Here is a 22,547-nt window from a genome sequence, read left to right as displayed (position 1 = left end):
TGTATCCTTCCAAACTCAGCACTGAAAACTGTCACTGCTGATCTGAACAGACATGGTGGAAAAAATCTCATTTCTTTGCAGACACTGAGGATTCCAGTGGTTACCAACAGTGGTGATTTTTAGAAGTAAGGGTTAATACACCATTCACAGGATTTATCTTGTGAGATTGGGCAGGCTGCAGCCTTGGTTAACACAAATAAGGACTTGTGTCTATGACTGCCAGGCAAGCCTGGAGTCCACTGAAAGCTGAACATGCAGGGCTGTCTTCATCTTCCTGAAATGAAACTTCCTGCAGAAAGGAACATTAGCTCTAAATAAGCTCCAAATGTCATAAAGCTGTCACTTACTTGGAAGTATGCAGTCTGGGTAAACTATCTGCTTCAGATCCCCCTTCTTAACTGGATTCTGGTACACACTTATTCCTTCTGTGCTCTAGTTTCTGCTGATTTGTGAAGATGCCTGAAACTGCAGATTTGTGCAGTAGGAATCTGGATTGAAAACACTGCTATTAATGGTAAAGTGCAAATACATTTAGTAACTAAGCCTGATAAAAATATATAGTGAACACATTAATTTCTACTTGAGTAATTTGCTTTTAGGGTATATTTTAGCAAAATTCAAACACAGTTAAAATTCAGGAAATAACTTTAGTAAACTGACACAATTTCACTGAAGTTTCTAAATATGTAAGGAAAACTCTGAACATGTTTTGCATTTTAAACTGATTAAAACTATTAAGATGAAATTCACCTCATTATTAATTGTGCAGCCCCTGAAGATTTCAGAATTCACTAAGTGGCTTATTTACATTCCTTATTACAAAGTGTCAGTTTCAGATTCATTTTTCAGATATAAGTATTTATATTAAAAATCTACATACTGGATTCTAGAAGAAACCAATGAGGTTAGGCAGGTTGGTTTGTTAGCTATGTGAATGAAAAAAAAATACATGAAATCATTAATTAAAACTGGACAGTTTTCCTTGTTCTATATCCATCCCACAGGGGACAACTTCCTGCTATGATGATCAGTGACAGCGTAAACACTAAGGAAAATACCTTAATTTCCCAGGGGATGTACATCTGAGTAAACATGGCCTTTTCTGAGATCAGGTCTTTGAGGAAACTGAAAAGGTTGCGTCTCCTTTACAAAGGAAAAAGTATTGCTGCTTTGAATCACTGTAGAAAAATAAAACATTTTATATCTAAATGAAGTGCTACACCAGGTGTATCAGGCAATGGTCAACCTTATGGATTTAGAAAATAAAGATTTAAGACATCAGACTTTAAAAGGGAAAAACAGATTTATTTCATGCAGTTTACAATATGCTAGTGTTATGAAAAGGAGGTTAAAAAAATACCCACACACATTTTTAATCGCATCTTTGTTTTAAAAATGATGGCTAACTATACCAACTTCAAATGTCTTGGGAAGCCCTAACAGATTTTTTATCCAGGGAAACTCCCTGGATTGAATTTTTTGTCCATGTCTGTGCTAAGAGTTGTGGCTAATGCAAAGGCATTAAAACCAAATCAAAACTCAAACTTTGCTGCAGTAAGAACACTTCAGAGATAACAAATTGGCACAAAATAAAGTGTTATTGCTAATCCACTATCCAGGAAATAACATGTTGCAAGTATGGCCACTTGGATATTAACACAAACAGCTGATGCACAACTAATTGTGAGACAGGTGCTTTAAAACCAACAAAACCAACCTGCTGAATTGGGTACGTGGGCCTAGACACACTGTAGGAAATAGATTCAGGGATTTTTTCACAGCGGGGCTCAGATGAGGCTCAGGACAGACGCAGGCTGGAATAGTTGCCATTTGGTACTTGTTCAGTTTGGTGATCTCAGTTCAGTTCCAAGCAGATAGGTTGGCAACATTTTTTTTTTTACAGTGTCTTGGCACTTGCTTTTCTCCTAGCAAGAACGCGTGGGCCAACTCAAATTTGAGTAACGTTGTGCATGAGCTTTTGTAAAATCTTCAAAAGGAGCAAGAATGACATACACAGATATTTCAACTCTTACATTTCATACGGATCGGGCCTGGAAGTCTCAACAGGTGTTAGCTTGGATCAAACCCTAGGCTCAGCATTCCAAAGCAAGGAGAACTTGCAGAACCTTCTCCTGCCCCAGCTGCCCCCAAAGGATCAAAATAAATCTCAATAAATTTTTTTAATTATAGTAATTATTAATACACAACATCCTGAAGAGAACCCTGGAAAGAACCCAGAAGGCTCTGTTTGCAGCAGTATTTGTTTACTGAACTTTCCAGAAGTGTATACCTTGGTAGATCTTGCAACAGTGAAGGACAGCTAAGTTGCAAATATTCAGCATCAATTTCCTGGCACAGAATCTTCCTCAAAGTCTCTCTGTTGGCAGTTCTGTTCACAACAGCTGTTAGATTTCAACATGGGCAATAATAAAGTGGTGGGCAAATGTGCTGTCATCTCTACTGTACTCCTTACCAAGCTGGATACTGAAATTCCAAACAAGATATGAACGCAATTATATCTGCAATTGGTTATGTCTGCAATCTCTAAAAATGATTTTAGTCTGAGTTAGAAAAACAAACTAGCTGCTTTTCAGAAGTTATTTATGTCTCTAGAACCTCAAATTAGCCCTGGACAGTATTTTAGCCCTTAGGATTTCTGCAGTGAAAATGGAAAGAGTTCCTTCTTTTACACAAACCAAACAATAAAATAAGACCTATTTAGCCCTTTAAAGCCTCAGTTCAGTAAGAAGCCTTTAAAGACAGCTCCTGATTGTTGCGAGCCAAAAGAAAGAAAAATTACATTACACTGAGTCCAGGCAGTTCTCTACGCTTTTTTTTTTTTTTTTTTTTTTAACTGAATATTCATCCTATTTTAAGAATCAATAATCCTACTCACAAACCCAGGTAAAATCCTGAGATTGTCCTTAAGGCTGCAAATAACTGCAGTCTAAAGTATAGTGAAGCAAACAGACAGCTTCCTATATATATATATATCTCAAAATGGCTGTGTTAGGAAAGACTTTACCAGAGACCCCTGGAAGTTTTAATCCTACTGTCCTGAGATAACAGGTACTGCTAAAGGCAAAGCAACATCCCATCTCTGTTCCAAGGACCCCAACTTTCAGGGCTGATTGAAGAAGTTAATTCGAAAAACTCGACAGAGATTGTTGATGCCGAGAGAGAGATTAAAATAGGTGAATGACACTTTCTTGTTTTACTGCATTTTAAGTGAAAAAAATGCCGAGTTTCGTCTCCAGACTCTTTTTTCCCTTGGCCTTGATCCCCAAGAAAAGCTCAGTTCTTAGCAGTTCTCCCAGTACATCTCAGGGAACATATTCCAGCATATCTGAACAACTGGACAACACACATTATAATGCATTTCCTAGATAACTGCATTCACTCACACATTTCTGCATTCTAAGATCATTTTTTATAATACTAACGAAACAGTAATTTGGAAATGATATGAGTTTGTTACTGCTCAAAAAGAGACTGAAACTTCCAGCAACCTCAACAGATGTTCACGGAATGCAGTGTTCTGTTCTGAGAATTAGTTTTCTGAAAATATCATCATCCCACTCAACAGACCTGCTCCCTGAGCAAGTGCATTTTCTTTTGTTTAATCCGTTAGAATTTCTTTTTTTTTTTTTCTCCTAAAAAAACGTCCCACTCTCAGAGAAAGAGGAGATTGAATCAAGTTCTGGTATCTCCAGGAAATAATCCCATTTCTCACCAGTCATAACTGCACAGAAACACTCCTGGAAATGGAGCTATGCAACTACTGCCTTAATAAAGTCTGAAGAGAAAAAGCTGGATGGATTTCTTGAGCTCAGTTTCTTCAAGAATATGCTCATGTGGGAAGATGAAACAGTTCCCAGGAACTGTTATCCTGACAAGAAGCCTACTGAATTTGAAAAAACAAAACCAACAACATTTTCCAAATGTTCCAAGTATGTGATTCTGAAGACTGAAAGTTCAGTAGGCGACCAGGCCTGTGACACGTTTCTGTGGGATAACAAACTGCAGTTATCCATAATCCTCAGAAACCCCACAATGAGGAAGAAAATTCCAGGTAAACTCTTGCTAAAAAATCTATTTCACACAGTGTGGGACCTGCTGAGTCAGACCATACTTTTGGACAGTTCCATTCACAACTTCACAGCCTCAGAATGATTTGTTCATTGCAGATAAACTCTGATTCAGTTGCTGCCTGAAGAAATGCAGAAGTGTTTGACATAAAAATCAGTCATCTCCAGTATTAAAAAACAGCCTGTTTCCTAACTTAAATAAATGAATATAGTAAGTAGAGACTTATTGGTTCTTCAACAAGAAGTCCACATGCAATTAAAGTCTCTGAGAAAATCCTCTAAAAATCCACCACGATCTACTGAAGTGTTCTCCTTCTCCATGAGCAACACACCAAACCATCACCCTGAATATTCATGGAGTGAAAGTGTGGGAAGCTAAACCTTCCACAGAACTTACATTTTCATGAGAGGTTACCTTAACTAACTCTATGTTTTGGTACCTCTCCCTTCCTACTTTCTTCCTTCGTCAATCTTTCCATGTTCAAAACCCTAAATCCTAACTTGGAATACTGTTTTAATGTAAAGAGAGAGAAGCTGGAAAAATCCACAGCTCACCTCACACTTTTTTTCAGAACAGTTTTTCAAATACAACCCCTCAGCATCAGTTTTACATAGTCATGAACAGCTGGCTTAAGTGAATACTACCCAAAGGACAGAAAAGAAACAAAGGACGCCGGTTAAACGACGTCCGTACATTACCTCATCCCGTAAGATGTTAATGTATGAAGCAATTGCTGAAAAATGCCATGTAGATTGGACTCCATTGCAAAAAAAAAAAGCCCATTACTGTAGCTAGCTGTACTTGAAATTACAAGAGTCAAATAAAAACCTTCTCTAGGGATTGATTCCTAATGCCTTGAAAAAGGCGCATGATTGCATTTCCATCTATCTGAAAGCCTCAGATGTTCAGAAAAAAAAAATCAACAACAGCAAGAACAGGAAAGTAGGTAGTTCAGGTGTTCTCAAGCAATAGCACATATAAAATAATTTACAAGGTACCTGCCTTTTTTTTTTTTTCTTTTTTCTTTTTTTGCTTAAAATCTCTATGAGGTATTGGAAACAAAGTGCAAAATGATTAACCACCATTTCCCCCAAATTTGCTACAACAGGGATACAATGTAAACTGGAGAGCAGGTAATCTTAACATAAAAGCATGTTTTAAAACTGAAAAAAATCCAGTGAAAAAACATACTTAGGAAAAAACAAACCCCTTTTCCGTACTCTGAGTTTGTTCGACTGGCTCAGTTTGTTACTTATGCTTTGCTGCTGCCATTCTTGAAGATCTCACCTCATGAAATAAAATAGTCTGTCTTTTGAGGGTTAAATAAGAGACAATGGAAGTGCAGATTTAGAAGGATTATTATGCAGATATTTTGGGCATTAGAATACACGTGCGCCAATGCCACATTGCTCTGTAAAGCTCATCAAGAAAACCTGGTCGGCTGCAATTCCATGAGCTGGGGAGCTCAGAGAATATGGTGGAGTCATGCTGTTTAAAAACACAGTGACTACTGCAGCAGAGGAAATGCTTTAATATGTAGATAACACAGACAATACTTAGGCTTATTTTCAGATACACAAGATAATCTGTTACTATTTAGGGGAACCTCAGGTGCTAAATTTAAGCTGATAAAATATGGGTGCCTAAAAAAGTATAAAAGTATAAACATTTTCCCCTACACAATTACATTTTTAGTAAATTCAATTCAGTTTGAACATCTTTAAAAAAGACAAACATTGTATGTGTTGTTGTGGAGGGGCCAGCAGCTTTCAGTGCAGACCACGTCCAAGTGGCAAAATGCATTACAAACCCTTTCAAGCAGTAGATGCATGGACAAAACGTTTAGCTCATTGTTTAACCAGCTCAGTAGAAATATTTTTTTGTTTTTGTTTTTTTTTTTTACAAATTCTGCCAAACTTTTATCAATGTATAGTAAGTCTTTTTTGGTTGTTTTTGTTTTCTTTTTTTTTAGGAAAAAAAGGGTAGGCGTTAGGTGCTTGATAATCAGGCATTCATGTAAAGGATTACCTAGAGTATACACATAAATCCTGAAGTTGCTGACAATTAAAACATATGTCTTTAGAATTCAAAACGATTTTATAACTTTTTGAAACTCCCTTCCGCTGCTCTCAGCTACATGTGTGAATGAAGCTGAGTTTGATACTGTCAATATCATTAAGTGTTTTAAAGACGTGAAAGATTTTTCTCAAAACATAGTGTACTAAAAAGCTCCAGTCTTGTGTATTAGCCTTCATTCAGGACACAAACCAATCAAGCTGAACCAGATGTTTTCAAAGTGTTCTTTAACTGCATAGTTGCAACAGTACAGAAAGATCGATTATGGTTATCTTGAATGTCTGGTTTTTCAGTATTTCAAGAAGTTTTTCAATTGCACAAGCTCGTGTTCATGCTCAAGGTTGATTTTTATCCCAGTCACAGAGACAGGGATATAGGACCAGCCAGCCCAATTTCTATAACCTCCAACTCCTGAAAAATCTCTACCATAATCCACTGTTATCAATACTTACAGGAATTATAGAAGTACAAGCACAGATATGAATACTAACATCTCAAAAGAAACAAATTTTTCTGTTGTTCATCTTAAGTGAACTTCCATTCCCCTTCCAAACATCTGTCTAAGACTGGAGCGTGACTTTTACAGGAGACTGTTTTGTCAGAAGGAACATCAAGAATGACTCAGTTGAAGGCCATTTTCTCTGAGTATAGTCTTCCCTTTGGGTATTAACATACGCTATAAACCCAGTCAATATATACAAACCTTCCTTTAAAGAAAACCTTTGTTGTGTAACTTTTTACGTGCTAGTTTCAGTTGGATCTCCTAGGCTGTTCTTACCTAATAGAATATGTTGCAGTGCTGTAAGGAATGTGCAGTGTGAGACAGTCAGCTGGGGCTGCCACTGATGCTGTCACTGATTCTGAAACAATATAGGCCCAAATGTTTGCATTTGTGGGCTGTAAGGTGTGTGTGTGTGTGTGTGTGTGTGTGTGTGTGTAGCACCAATTGCATTGTCTTTTAAATGTTTACAATTATTAGTAGGAAAATCTCTGCTAACTGATCAACATTGGGTCATCCAGCACCAAGCATTAAGTGCTACATGTCTCAGAGGAAAATATGAGTGCGTGGTTATTTCTTTTCAGATGGCCAGTGTTGGATAGCCCATAAGAGAGTACAACCATGCACTACAACCAAAACTTAAAACACACTCCCACACCATCTATTCCCATTAAGTAATCTTACAATGCATTAAGCCAGTTGACACCAGCTTATAGGCAAAAACGGTTGAACCCAGATCAACAGAAAATTGTCTAAATCAGATTTTTTTTCTTTTGCAGCCAAGCCTCTTCAACGTGACAACTCACTGCATCTTGGAATAAACAAGAAAAAACTTCACCCTTCAATACTGTCTTCACATCCTGGATCCTCGTTCTTGCAAAATCTGAAAGAGGCAAATAAAAATTCTATAAATGAAAATCCATGTAAAGTCATTCTTAAAGAATGGAGGACAAAGAACAACATAATGACTACTACAAATAACTGATATCAATTTTTTAAGAAGATGGTTCAAGGACCTTCCTGAAGCCTGTGCTTTAAGACTGAAAGACAAAGAAAGATTAACACATACCATATTTACTGTCAAACATTGTGAAAACACATGTACATCACTGCTAGTAACAGAAGTCTGATTAATATAGCCAAAGCTTAAGGGTTGGGACATGTAAGAAGTAAGCCATTTCAGTCTCACCATTGTTCTAAATTCACTTAGGTCCCGTATAGTAAATGAACTCAGATACTTTATTGACAAAGAGGATGTAATCTTAATTTTTTCCCATTGTTGAAAAATGTCCTTAACTCTCGACAGTTTCAGCTGCAAACTGCATCCTCTGAAAACATGAATTAGCAATTCAAAATGTGCACAAATGACACAGTGGGTGAGATGATGCAGACAGCTTTCAAAGACCAAGAGTACAAGTTGGCAAGAATCTCATCTACATTTGGAACAGATGTCCAGACTTGACATTTTGCATGAACTACACGTAACCAACTAGATTTCTTCATAGATGTTTACTATGCTGTTCAGAAATACAAAGCTCACCACTTGGACTGACCAGCTATAGGAAAATAAATACTACTTTATGACGACAATTTTTATATATTTTTACATGAATACTGTTTGCTCCAAGACAAGGAACTGAGAAGCACTGAAGCCTTTGACCTCATGAGCAGGAATGCATTTATCACGAATTCCGGCTGTTCCTACAGAACTGAGATTCCCATTACAGTGTGTGAAATTATTATTTTTTCCTAAAAGCACTTGGTTTGTTTAATATTCACTGTAAAAGGTATATATTAAATACAGGGGCTGAAGTCTAACAGAAAAAAAAAAAATCTGTCCTTGAAAACTCTGGGAAACGTTGTATATAACATCTAGCAACACAAAGGTTATGTATACCATTTGCATCTGACTACTAATTTTTTCCTTTTCTGTTTTGATTCTCTCCAGCATCTCCAGTGAAGGAAGATCCACATTTTAGGATTGACTCCAGGCAACAACGTTTCTCACACTGCTTCTCTAACCTGAGTGGCAAACAGGAGTAGCCAGGTGAGCTCTGAGGCTGCCTACTTCCACAGGGGAGCCTTCAAGCAAACACAGAACCAGTCGTGACTGAGGTAAAAACAACCCACTACATAAATCTTCAAATGTACTGAGCACAAATATTTAACAGTGTTCATCTGGAAGTTAAACTATCTCTAATGATACTTCATTTTCTCTTAATTCTTGCCTGTTTTCTAAGTACTGGGCATGGCTCTTGATTTCAAATGCTGAAAGAAAGCAAAGGCTCTGCAGGGGAAACAGCATGGCTGTCTTTGATACACAATTTCTTTCTATGATGATTTGAATTTAATCTCATATTATAACAAATATCATGCCAATAACTCAGTAACACATTCCACCCCCCATACAGTTCACAGAATCTGACAGCTCACACAATCTTTGTGCCTGTTGGGTAAAAGCTGGCAACCACTTAACAGAGCATGCCAATTCCATGCATGGTTTCAGATGAAAGAGTCTAGCTATTTGGTTTCTTTTAAATATTGTTTTAATGTTGACAATTGAGCATACCAGCCCCTATCAGTCATCAAGCCCAATATGTCTTTTTCACAGTGACTACAGTCACAGAATCATAGAATCGTTTGAGTTTGAAGAGACCCTAAAAAATCATCTTGTCCAATTCCCCAGTCAAGTAGGGCCTTGCCTGCTTTGCACAACTCCATGGGACTCTTTTTTTAGGATTGGAGTTCAGAAAGACTCCACTGTCACTCGTTCAGAGACAGTTCAATGTTAACCTCAAAATTCAAAAACAAATCATTTTTTTAAATCCTCTTTATCACTTGCTCACTGAAATCCCTGCAGTGCCTCACTTCATGGTTACAAAATTCTGTTTCATTTCAAAGTCAGACAGTATTATTTCATTAGGAAAACAGATGACAATGCAGGGTCTTCGATATATTTCCATGCAGAAAGATGTTTCTGATGGGCTCTGATAAATTTTAATGCAAACACAGCCTATTTCAGGAGGAAGAATTTTCTGTGTGTACTAAACAAAAAGCATTTCACATTGAATTGTAGGAAAAATACAAGTGTGTTCTGCAAGGAAGAGACAGGCCTGGAAAACTGCTCAGTAGCTACTACTGACACAGCAATTCTAGCCAGAAAGGCCAAAAACATGGCTGAAACAAGCACCAGTGCAGATAGAAAACATTACTGCATCTACTCATTTTGTGAACGTTTCCCATCTAAAATACAACATTTAAGTTCATTCTTTCCTTAAAAGAATACTCTGACATTTAATAGAGTTAGAACTGCTTTCTGTAAACTTCAAGAACACATACAGTAAGATAAAGCTAAGCCAGATCTGGCTGCTCAACTTGGCACACTTCGTTGAGACAGTAAATCCAACATAAAGTAGAAAATTACTTCAGATCAGACAATATTTTAACATGCTTTGCTTCATGCTTTTATGGTAAGCCCTACTTTTATTAAAGAGAAAGCATGATCATCAGGCTCTCAAAAGAGAGGTGTTCCATCCACCTCTGTTCAGCAGCTGGGTGAAGGAGGATCTTCTATAGTCACGGCGCAGTGATTTTGTCCAAAGAAGGAAAGAAATTTGAACTGAATTTGAATTTCAATTATCAAGAATTCTACCGAAATTGGGCTTACTTACTAATTGCTCAAAGGATGACTGACTCCGTTCTGCAATTTGAATTTCCTCCTTTTCTCCTGAAAATAAGATGTTAATGAGATGGTGGCTATCTGGGCAGTAATGCTGAGAGAAGACACCTCAACAATAGCAGAGATAGCATTTGAAAATGGTTGTGGCAGATCTTTTAAACTGCTGGTAGCTAGGACTGGGGGGTATATCTGGAGCAGAAAGTTTTCATGCAAGAACATGATCTATTAGCTAAACAGAGACGTGCACTGATAGTGCTCCTTTGTCCTTATTCTTCAAATCTGATATGTTAGGAATTTTCCTGCTTTTCATGCTTCTGTTCTGTTTTTCCTACAGGTGCTCTCAGCAATGCTGAATAAACTCAGTTTCTAAGGGCCTGAGTGTGACAGCTTCAGAGATAAGTAGAATGCAAGACCTATTTCCTCCCACTCAGAATAGATCTGCTGCAGATGGAATAGCATCTTAAGAGACTTTCTGTCTCCTGGGTAGCTTAGGAATCCAGCATTCAGTTCCATCAAAGGACCAATTTACTTTTTTTCAACAAAGCTTCAGATGTGATCCATTCCTTGCAGCCATTTTGTAAGACTAAGGTCTTTTGCCAAGCCCACCTCAGCAGCAGATCCTGTCAGCATCAGGTAAGATAATAATCACAGAGAATGATTTGGGTTAGAAGAGACCTTATAGATCATCAAATTACAACAAGCTGTAATGTAGCTTACTCCTCCTCTGTGCAGAAGCAACATTTCAGAAACACTTTTGTGTAACTTCTATGTTGTTCCAGCAGTGACTTGTTAAGCACTTCTATCTTCAGTAAGAGATTAAATTACAACGGAAAGGACCTAATCCCTCTGTGGAGGGAGTTGTTTTGTGTGACAAAGATAACAGTACATTAATATCACATCATCTGCTTGTATTTGCCAAGTCTTGATTCAAAAACAATTAGTTTCAAAATTACCAGATATTTTGACTATGCTGCACTTCAGTTAAGTTTGTAAATGTATTGCCAGATCAGGTGCTCACTGGAAATTTAGTCTGCAAGTTTGTATCAGATGCCCCTACACATAAAAAGTAATTGACAGAAAAGATGTCAAAACCAATTTTGGTCTTAGAGCATTTTCCCATACAATCTATATGAAACACTTTTTCTCTTAGCATACCCTTAAAGGATATCATCATACCACAGCTGATAACTGCCACATTCATTATTTTGTCAAAGAGCCAACACACAGAACAGCTATTCTGCTTCTGCTAACCATGCCACAACTATAATCACAAACAAATACACCACTAGGACCAGCCAAAGGATAGCACTACTGGGGACAGGAACTGGTGGGGCAAAAAAGCATCTGGGTAAAATCCTACGGCAGCCAGCGCTCACCGTGACATTTACACTTAATCTGAGTCATTCATATCGTAATCCGTTTCTTCATCTTCACTCTGAGTGGCATGCAGCATGCAGCAAGTATAGAGGAAGGAAAGGAAAAGAAAAGATTGCAAGTGAGTCAGAGCTGCAACAAAGTACAGTCCATTTAGACTTGAAGCATCGGAGAATGGCACTAATTTACTTTTTTATTTGGGACCCCCACTCTTCATAAGAAAGCATGACAGCAGGCAATTTCAAGCAGGAACACTATGGATTTCATGAAAATGTCCTCTCTCAAATGTCCTAAAGTCAGCGGACAGAAGTTCAACAGCGCTACGCAATATAATAGCAGGGACCTTAAGTACATAGAAAATATAAATAATCTAAAGTTGGTACCTTAACTTCCCCACGGATGGGGAAGGATGGCACTAGAAAATTAAATTTTGGATTTGGATGTTATGGACAGGTTTTGGTCATTACAGGTAAATAAATTGAAAGAGCAAAGTGCTTGTGGGAACACAGGCTATCTTCCAGTAATGTCACAGCTATATGTAAAGACCACTGAAACAATTTAAGTCAATGTTCCAGTTGGGGTTAAATTCCCTCTCTCAGCCATGCTAGAAGGTTGCAAAAGAGTCAACTACTGTCAGAACTAAGAAAAGCAGGTGCTTAAATACACCCCAAGACTGGAATCTTGCTACCTGTTACACAGTTTTGTTGGTCATTTTTTGTTTTTTACTGCAATTTGATCAGGCCATTTTTCCTTAAAAATGCCAATGGCTGGATCATACTAAAATTACTACTCTGTGGAAAATATACACTGCAAGACTGATCATTTTTGTACTTATTAACCACTAATGCTTCATAGCACAGCACATTTTCAATTATCTTTCTATACGTTACATCAACAAAACAGTGAGTTATGCTTTGTACATGCTGGAGGTTCACCAACATGTAGTTAAGTGGAGTATAGGTTTGAGAGACAATAAAGTCTGCACAGATCACTCACGGTGAGAGTGGTGGAATCACACGTTTCAAGATTTTAATTGCTAATGCTTCTCTGCTCCAACCTATTTATGCAAGCTGTTTTCCATCAAACATCTCTAAGAAGGAATGAGGTGACACTTGATTACACAGAGTCTCAGAAAATGCTTTTTCTATTTTGAACGTTCACTACTGTTAATTAAAACTGAAGTGCGTGTCACAAAGCATTACATACTGGTGCTTTTTTGCTTTCTCTAACCCAATGTGTTGCAAAAGTAATAGTTAGGAAGACTTTCTCATAGTTTCTAAAAGTCAGCCTCAGGATGTGATCACCTCACTGCGTTTATATGACTGGATACCCTAATTTCAATCATATGAACTTCCTGAGGACCAACTCAGATGCTGCTGAACAGACCACAGACTGAAAGTTTAAAGCTGGCTAAGCAGGAATCTCCTGAGACAACAGCTCCCAAGGACCAGTCCAAATTTCTCAACAACACAGTTAGAAACCTCCCAACCAAAAAGGAATTGCTCCCCTCTCACATTGACAAAACATCCACCTATTAGATATATAGCATAGAAAAAAATAAAAAGGATTATTCAAGTATTGCCATTTATTGCTAGCAACAGCTCAACTCTTCTAGAACAAAAGGAGTAAATGTTTATATCTTCAAATAAAAATGAACAATAATTCTCGTACCATGTCCTGGTCAAGTTATGCTCTGTTCTCATCTCTGAAATGATAACCAAGAAGTCTAACATTTAGCATCTCTCAGAGCTACCAATTGTACAGCAGTTGTACCACGCCCTGAACAAGTTTATCAATCAGGTTTTAACAGTTTAGTTTGATGCATATTTTCTACTATGTGAAGGATGCAATGTAACTCTGGCAACTCCTGAAGTTCCCTGAGTATGCACCACAACTTCTTATGAAGATGTACATCAGGTTCAAGAATTCCACTTTTCATTCTAGGCACATATCCCAGCCCTAAACTATTGCCACACTCCTCTTTGCCGACTCTTAGTTTTCCTGAAGCATTCTGACAAAAGCAGAACTTGACTATGTTAATCCCTTAGAACTCTTTGGAAGTTTTTATCTCAACAGAGACAAAAGAGCAGAAATCAATAATTTCACTAAATATATACAAAAAAAGCTTGGAGTACTTTTAAAATGTAATTTACAAAAATGTCTCCATATATGTAGCAGCAAAACAAAGTTACGCAGCACAAAAAGTAGAGAGGTTCAGCCTATTTGGGGCCACAGTGCCAAAGATCCAGGTTGCTTTTCAGCATTATTTCGAGATTTATTTACTTAAAGGTGATTCTTGGAAAAGCAATCAGTCATGTTTTACCGTCTCCCATTTAAACACACCACATGAAAAGCTTTTAAGCTAACTACAGAAGTACTCAGTTTATCTATAGACACTTCCTCTTACAAAGCAACTGCACCATGATAAAAACAGTCTAATATGCACAGAATAACACACGTCCATACATAACTCAGCTGCCTTCTTACTACTCAGTTGACTCTTTACATTTTTCCTTTGTATAAACTCTGAAAGACAACGGATGAAAATGCCTGGATATTGTGCCCACTGCAATCTTGCTATAAAACTGGTTATAGAAAGGAAGGAGAGTTGGAGGGAAACATGTAAATAATGAGCTATTAAATATCTTCATTTTTTAATGTATTGCACCATTTCTCAGAGATGCCATATTAAAATTCCCATTCTTGATAGTAAGATTTCTTCAGTTGAACTCAAGCAAGAAGAACATTTTTCAACTGAGACACTGAAAGAATAAGGAATTATTCAAATGTGTAAGAAAAAAAAATGCAGATTCTCAACTGTAAACAGAAAATATCTGTCAGTACTCAAAAAACAGGACAGGCATCAGGAACAGTACAGCTATTCCATTCAGATAAGCTATCTGGTGTAACAGATACTGCTGACTGTGCCATTTACACTCTCTGGTACAACGAACAGGGAACCACTACTTCCTTAAAGGAGGGAAAAAAAAGGCAAGTAAAGAATGATCCAGAAGAAAGGTATGCCTTGCATTACTTAGCAAAGCCTACGTTGTGCTGACACTGCCTCTTTTCTCCAATATATAGTAACTTACCTTTGCTTTTTCACTGGGTTCACTGGTTGTGCCATAGGGAGTGTTATGCAATTCCTTTGAGACAACACACAGAAATTCAGCCTGATCTTCATTGCCATAGTTATAGGAAGAACCGATACTGACCAGCTGGAAGATGAAAGAAAGAAAAAATCACTTGCATTTCTGTATAAAACAAATCCCACAACTTCGCACTCCTCACTCTTCACACTGATGGCTGTGCCTGAAGCATAAGTCCCCATTTCAATGCAAATACATTTTGATGTTGACAAATACACCGACACTCTGATGGTAAGATAAACATAGCTTTTCTTTTTAAACATTTACAGAATTAATGGCTTACAATTATGATTTTATTGTCAAACAAAAGGCTACAGAGTCAGGCCAGAGGAAAAGCAGCCCGTTCCCTGTTCCTCTTATTTAATGCAAACCTTCCCATCCTCCAAAGTTAATTTTTAAAAATGTGTACGTTGTGTCTTAACCAGCACAATTTAGCACATAAATGGCTGCATGCAGGAAGCACTTTAGCCAGGAAGGATAACTACCACTTCACTTATAGAACACCAGCACTTCTACTAAAACATCTGGACAGCATTAAAATTTGTCCCCGATTGGCAAACAGCAAGATACAGCATGTTGGGACACTATGATTAACGTCTGAAATACATGAGTACTGCTGCAAGGAAGTGATTTTAGGAAGGACTACAGGTGGAAGCAGTGTATAATGAAATGGTTTATAAGCTTCTACAAGTTTTGATACTGAATGATGAATTACGACTTACTGAGAACAAAGGACATGCTAAACATTAGTATTACCTCATATACAACGTTTATCAAATGGCATTAGTTTCATATACCTTGTCTTACCTTACACACAGTACACCTGCCTAATGCTAGAAGCTTTACACAGCCTGCCTTTCCCAGCCAGAATCAATTCTGATGAAGCTGGTTCTTTTTTTCTAAAAAGATTTATTTCAAAGCCATGACAAGGTAATGTATGGTGCTATAATTACTGAAACAGATCAAGCACCTAAAAATCAAACTGTTTCAGAAACACTGTATCTAAATGCTGTTACCAAAACTATACTACATCTACCTGCCAAACCACCACAGACACGTAATAAGGCTGCCCTATTCCTCAGACTCTATTACATCATTAAATCATCCTGGCAACAGCTCCTCAGAAAAGGCTTGACTTGTTTTTTTAGATGAACAACACTTGAGAGACTGTGGTTATTTGTCTAAAAACAAATGTATCTCCGTTGGTCTGGCAGAGCGCCACAGAGAGTAAGACTTGTTAGAGTAGGGAAGATGAAACCAAGGTGAAATCTTGGTCCAGAATCTGTGCTTAAGGCATGATTCCCCTAACAAAAGTGAAAGGCAGACCATGGTTAAAAGCAGTTTCCATCTCAGGAGAAAATAAAGCCTAATTGTAATTTTAAGGAGAGAGAGGAGATAGATAGTCGGATGTTCCAGCACTCTGGTAAGACAGCCAAGCAAGAGCATCCACAGACTGACAAAGCCAGCATCCACAAGAGCATCAGACAGCATCTCTGCAGAATGAAACAACTTGCCAGGCCTAGGCAATAACAAAGTTTTCAGACTCTGATGGTATTACAGCATGCCTAATATCAGGTGTATGTCCCTCTCTACCATTCTCCTTCCCGTTTCAAGCAGAACTGCAGGCAAGTTGAACTGCCATGTAGTCAGAGCATGCACAAGACTCAGAAACACCTTGGTATTTGATAGCCTCATAGCAGTCTGACCATCAGTGTTGTAAAAGATTTGAACAGTACAGAACTGGCAATCAAAATTCGAACTAAACTTACTTTACTTACACTGTTTGGGTGTTATCACCAGAAGTCCTTCCTCTCCCTCTCTCCCTTGACTCCTATGATTACTTCTGACAAATACATATGTGGTCAGAAATGAACACAGGCTGATCAAAAAATAGTGTGATCACGACACTTTTTCACTAAAGCATTTAATGAAGTTAGAAACTCCAAGCCTCTTTAGAAGCACCAATACACCCTCATTAGAATCCAAGGGCACCATTAACCTGGAGAGGTTAAGTCACACTCTTCTGTCTGCACCATAGTATATTTTCATGAGATAGAATCATAAAATCCCTAAAGTTGCCTAGCTGCCCAAAATGGACTAAGAAAGTACACTGAAAAACTGGAGAGAGAACCCAAACCTTCTTCATAAATACGATTTGTTGACCCTCGTTCTTATCAGCAAAAAAAATCATGTACAGATCTTTAGGGGAAAAAACACTGCTGAGTTGGCTCTAAGCCTGTTCAAGTGGTATAGAGTTTGGTCTGTGCATTATGTATCAATTAAGAACTACATAATACAAATAGGGCAACTACTTCAATTATTGTTGAATCTTAAACAGCACGTTCAACTCGCTTGCAGATCAGAGCACATTCAAAAAGCTGGGTACATGTTTAAATAAAGCCATTAATAATTAACTTGCTATGAAGAGAAATGTGAAGAATAATATTTAAGTATATGATTTCATCAGCATGTAGTCAGTTTTTTTTCTAGCAAAATGGCAAGAACTTGATATCAGATAAGCTATGACAACAGCTGAAATGATCCTATCAGAAGAAAAAATTACTACTTTACTCATTGACACACAACAGTAATAAACGGTCTCTCTGACAGACATGATAAAAGATGCAAACATCACCCAAACCCTCAATCCTGACTCAACTAGGCTGACAGTTCCTCAGTTGATACCTACTTAAATTCCTACTAATGCTTCATAATTCAAATTAGATGACCTTTTACACATAAGTCTCTTCGGGAGATGTGGCAGACTGACTGCTCATTAGCTAGTTGGACAATTGGAGTTGTTCACTGCAATAGATCTAGATGATTTTTTGCCATTATTAAATAGCTGGTGCATTTCAAGACAAAGTTTGTTTTGCAATATTAAAGACAAGTGCTTCAAAACTCCAGTTTGCTATATGCCTACAAACAGTTCCTTATCTCTTCAACTAATCCCTGTTTTTTACTTTGAGCTCTCCACGACATGAACGTATGAGTAATGTCATGCTGCCTATACTCTACACGTCCTTAGCTATACATCATATTTCCAACTTAGTTCTGGAAAGTCTGCAAACCTAGAACATTAATTCCACATTCCAAAAGTTACCTGTGCAACTCTAAGAAATAGATAATGCTCAGTACCTTAAAAGTAGATTCCTGAATATACCCAGGCAGCAGTTCAGGTTTGAAATCAAGAATTGCAAGGCCAAGTGACCACGTAATAAGCAAGGTTCTGCTCATAACTCATTTCACTGTCATATTATCTTATGATGTTATACTAATCTTTTAGACTGACTACCATATATATATATATCTCAAGGAACAGAAAAATTACTCCTAGTATTTCTCTGATGAAAACTTCTGCAGGACACCAGGTCCTCAAATCAATTCACATAAGACTGAAACAAAGCGTAGCTACGTAGAGAGCTGGGATCTGCCTCCAGTGCTACTGGCTAGCAAAACAAATCCCTCTCAAACTCGGGAACACTGGGAAGTAGCACAGTGATTAAAAAAGCAGTGACTTGAGAATAAGGGGAGCAGGAAGGATGAGACAGCCTAAAAAGTAAATGAGATGCTGTCACTGTTCATTAGGTTCTCAAAAAGCTTTCCCAAGGGGAAAAAAAAAAAAGAAAGAAAAAAAAGAAAAAACCAAACCAAACCAAAAAGATCCCAAGATATTCCTTCTTCCCAACACAAGGTTTAAAACAAATTGCTGGTTTTGTTCATCTCTCCATGTTTATTATTTCTGAAAAAATATGTTATTTGCTGTTCCAGTTTGAATATATTTTATCCACCTAATAACCAGTTACATTTGGAGTTACCACAAATAGAGGACTCGGAACTCAAAAGGTAACTCATTATTATGCAGATGAAATATAATTGGCTTGGAAGAATGATTAACACACAGAAGTATGTCCCTGTCTGAAATCAGCAAACTCAAAGCTGCACTTACAAGGCTCCCAATATTCGAATTGCACAACTTTCACCTAACACGTACAGGTCAAAAGCAGTTAACTTTGGAGGAAGATTTGAGGGAAAAAAGTTACCTATTGAGAAGATAAGAATTCTTCTTAAGAAAAACCTTCATTTAACTCAAGTCTGAATAAACATTTGTTTGTTTAAAACAAAACAAACAAAATAAAAAACCACCAAAAACAAACAAACAAAAAACCCGATATGAACATTGAAAATGTGCAATGAAAGACCGTGAAAATAAATAAAAGCCAGTCACAAACACATACAAACTGCTATGTGTTGTACACCCAGGAATAAAGTGGAATTATTTGAAAGCAGCAGAAACGCAAGGAGGCCAAGCATATCGGTGTGAGGGCAAAAGGAACAGCATGACACACCTCACTGCAGCATTTCTGGAAGCATCTCTCTTCCCCTTTCACCTCCCGTGACACTATCAGCAGATACTCTGACTGCTGGGCCCGGCCACAGCCATACTGGGAACCTATACTGACAAGCTGAAATAACCAATCAGAGCAAAACACAAAAAGAAACCTTTGTAAAGCTGCAGCACATACCATTATCCAAATCATACAAATAACAGATGAACTCAAATGTGTAGGTAACATTTACTTGTCCCTAGAACAGGCTACAATTTTAGTTTTAACTTACTAAAAAGTAATGGAAGCAGTCACAAAGCCATCTGTAATTTCATGGGAATTTAAAAGAGTTACTGATCAGAAAGCACAAAACTCCTCATATCATTGTGGTATAATCAACTGTACCAAAAAACCAAAACAAAGTTTGGTGTATTATGAAAACGAGAACATTATTTTCCTGCCATTCATTCCAAATGCAGAAAGTAACACGGATGTAATACTGGAAGGTGTTATGTAAAGTGATATATCCAGCCTGGGAATGAAAGGGCTTCATCTTGTTCAGGAGCTGTTAAACAAAATACAGCTAAGGAAACATATAAAGTGAACTAGAGGGGAAAAAAAAGGAGTTGAGCATTTCAAAATGGATTCAGAAGAGTTGATTTAAGGGAACACCAAAGCAAAGAACTGTCGTGTAAAAAATTGTCTTGTTCTCATTAAAGTCAATACTGTGAACTGTGCTTGCAGCTGTCAAATGTCTGAAAATTCACAAGTTTGTAACAACCTCAGCAGAATTTCACAATTCATTACAAAAAATATTTCATCTTAATACATGGCAATTCCTAACCCATTTAATTCACAGTGAAGAAAAGGGCACTCGAGAAAGATGAGAGCTTTCAGTTGAGCGTGAGGAACTGGCCACTAACTGCCCATTCACAGTAAGCAGAAGATCACCACTGATGAGAACATTCATGCCCAGTAAGTTATTTTTATCCTCTTATGCTCTGTGAATACCTTTGAAGGCAGCAGATAAATACTGTCTTTTTCATACAGTGAACCTATTGATGACGGTGTTATGGTGACAGACTCAGGTTACATTAAATATTAAAATTTACATGGCTGATATGCTGCTGCTGCCTCAAGCCTTTGTAAGCAGCAGTTCTGTACAGCCCAAAGTTTCTCATTATGCAGTAATGCCACAGTGTTCATTTTCTGATTGCCTGAAGATGTAATGATGGAAGCTAAAAATAATCTACAGTCTAACACATTAAAAATCACCGAAGTGGGGCAGCACAATTATTAGGGGTTGTTTTTGGAATTCAGCTGATATATAATTGCAGATTTCTATCATTGCTCATTTATATTCTTTGGAAAAGTGCATTGGTGCATCCTCATAAATGCACCAACAATTTAACGCTTTCCACTCCTATTTAATTATCACATCCAATTGTATTTTAAGAGGAAATTTTTAAATGTTAAGGGAAAAAATATTCCTTATCAATATCAACCACTAAAACACATTACATTGGGTGCAGAACACAAGGACTCTCAACCCTCAGTCATTTTTCCTTTGAAAAAGATGATCTCTATTCCACAAATGATACCTATGGAGTGTGGCAGGTGCCATCGAAGAGTGCTTTGAAGGAAACATGCTGTTGAGCAACAGATATTTATTTAGAAAAAAAAAATGCAGAAATGTTACAGCATGTTCAAATCTTAATAATATAACTGCTTGGACTCTACAAAGTATTGCAATCGTGTTCTAGGTGAAAGATGTCCACTAAAAGCAGGTCTGCAATAGAACCAAAGGAGAGAACGGCATGGTCTGAAGTAAGGAAAAACTGAATAATAAGGGAATGTACAGCTATTGTGGCTGTCTACTTCAAACTACGTGTCTGAGAGAGAGCAACGTGGGGGAGAAGCAAAGTAGGAAGAAAGCTGGATGAAACAAGGATGTAACGTTCAAGAAAACCACCAGAATTTTCTCAAAATGTAAATTCTCAAAGAAATTATAATGGTTCTTTCTGCAGCTGCACTGCCAAAACAATCATATTTCAAAATACCATATTCCCCAAGACCGTAGGATTTTAAGACAGTTAAAAGATATAGCAGCAATTAATCGGTTATAAGAATGTCTATTTTTCAGTGAAAGACAGCTTCCTGCGACAGAGAAGAATGTCTAAAAAACATTATGAATGCACTGGTCAAAAACTAATCCTGTGGATTTACTAAGAGCTTTTTTCACTGATTTAATACTGTGCTTCTGGCATGCCAAATGGATCTTCCTATACTTGAGCTGGAGAACTGAAGAAGAAGCTTTCTCTGTTCTGGTTTAGTTTATTTGATAATGGCTTTCTCTATGATATAAGAGACTTGCACATTTTATACAATACAAACAAAACATTCTTTTTTTTAGCTTTGTGCACTGCAGTCTTAAAGTGATCTTTTGTTGTGTTATTCAGGGGAGACTGCATGGCATAAAAAGTTTGTTTATTCCAATCTCTCCTACAGTTGGCACCAGACACTGAAAAACATGGTGGCTGAGCACCTGTGCCTCACACCAGAGTCATTGTTCCAGCACAGTTGAGATATTCTGGTAGTTTAGGAATGTGAATGTTGAGGAGACCATCAACTCAGTTTATTCAGAGATTATCAAAAGTAACAGAAATATCTTTTCATTTTACATTGTATTCTTCAATGTACACACAATGCTACTTTTATGCAAAGCAAAGAAGGAAAACAAGCAGCTCACACCTATCCAGCCTCACAGCTGCAGAGGTTTAAGTTGTTTATCAGCCCTTTATCTGAAGAACCACTGTTTGGGTCTGACAAACGTTTATCTCCCAAGCCCATCTCTTCTACCAAGAACTCTTTATATCTGATCTACCATTTCTAAAAACTCTTTAATTTTTTTTTCGTTTTATTCACCATCCAAATGTTGCTGTGCAGACCCCAAAGAGTTATGTTTCAAACATGATGTACGTGTTTTTATTGCAAGTCAGATCCATTTCACCATTAGAGAGCGTTTTTGTTCTCTGACAAATAAGGATACAAACATGAAACTTCAACTTAACTGGGCATCTTTTTATCAATCCAATTTCTGATAACGAGTGCACTTAAAAAGATGCATATAATTGACTTTCTACTTCTCTTTCACATAATTACATTTTCAGAAGACTCTGTAATTACATCCTATATATTTTTGTTACCTGTTCAAATTTCCATCCATCAGACATTGTGGAGACCATTTGAGTGAGTTCCTCTTCCTGGCACTGCAGCACCCTGTACACGTGTTTGACTGGCACCTTTAGAAAGAAATATAAGATGCTCAATACAGCATGCAATTCACTGTCCTT

At 37.4% G+C, this 22,547-nt stretch overlaps 1 protein-coding gene across 4 annotated transcripts in view; it reads right to left on the bottom strand.

Moving 5' to 3' along the window:
• Positions 1 to 1,284: 1,284 nt before the first annotated feature.
• The window catches only part of KCTD5 (potassium channel tetramerization domain containing 5), a 30,136-nt gene continuing 8,873 nt past the window's right edge, over positions 1,285 to 22,547 (bottom strand). The window contains exons 4-8 of one of the 4 annotated variants that reach the window (XM_046900845.1): positions 22,401 to 22,496; positions 14,810 to 14,935; positions 10,336 to 10,391; positions 7,503 to 7,547; positions 1,285 to 2,484 (exon numbers count right to left, since the gene is read on the bottom strand). In XM_046900845.1, coding sequence (XP_046756801.1) covers position 7,547; positions 10,336 to 10,391; positions 14,810 to 14,935; positions 22,401 to 22,496 — 279 coding nt within the window. In that variant the 3' untranslated portion in view covers positions 1,285 to 2,484; positions 7,503 to 7,546. Of the gene's footprint in view, positions 7,548 to 10,335; positions 10,392 to 14,809; positions 14,936 to 22,400; positions 22,497 to 22,547 lie in introns of all 4 variants that reach the window. The other 3 variants (XM_015294525.4, XM_040647695.2, XM_414889.7) reach the window with 3 other exon arrangements.

The sequence above is a fragment of the Gallus gallus genome, chromosome 14 (genome assembly GCF_016699485.2).
Source record: "Gallus gallus isolate bGalGal1 chromosome 14, bGalGal1.mat.broiler.GRCg7b, whole genome shotgun sequence".
NCBI lineage: Eukaryota > Metazoa > Chordata > Aves > Galliformes > Phasianidae > Gallus > Gallus gallus.
Note: the sequence above shows the minus strand (reverse complement) of the source record. Positions and strands in the feature narration are given on the sequence as shown.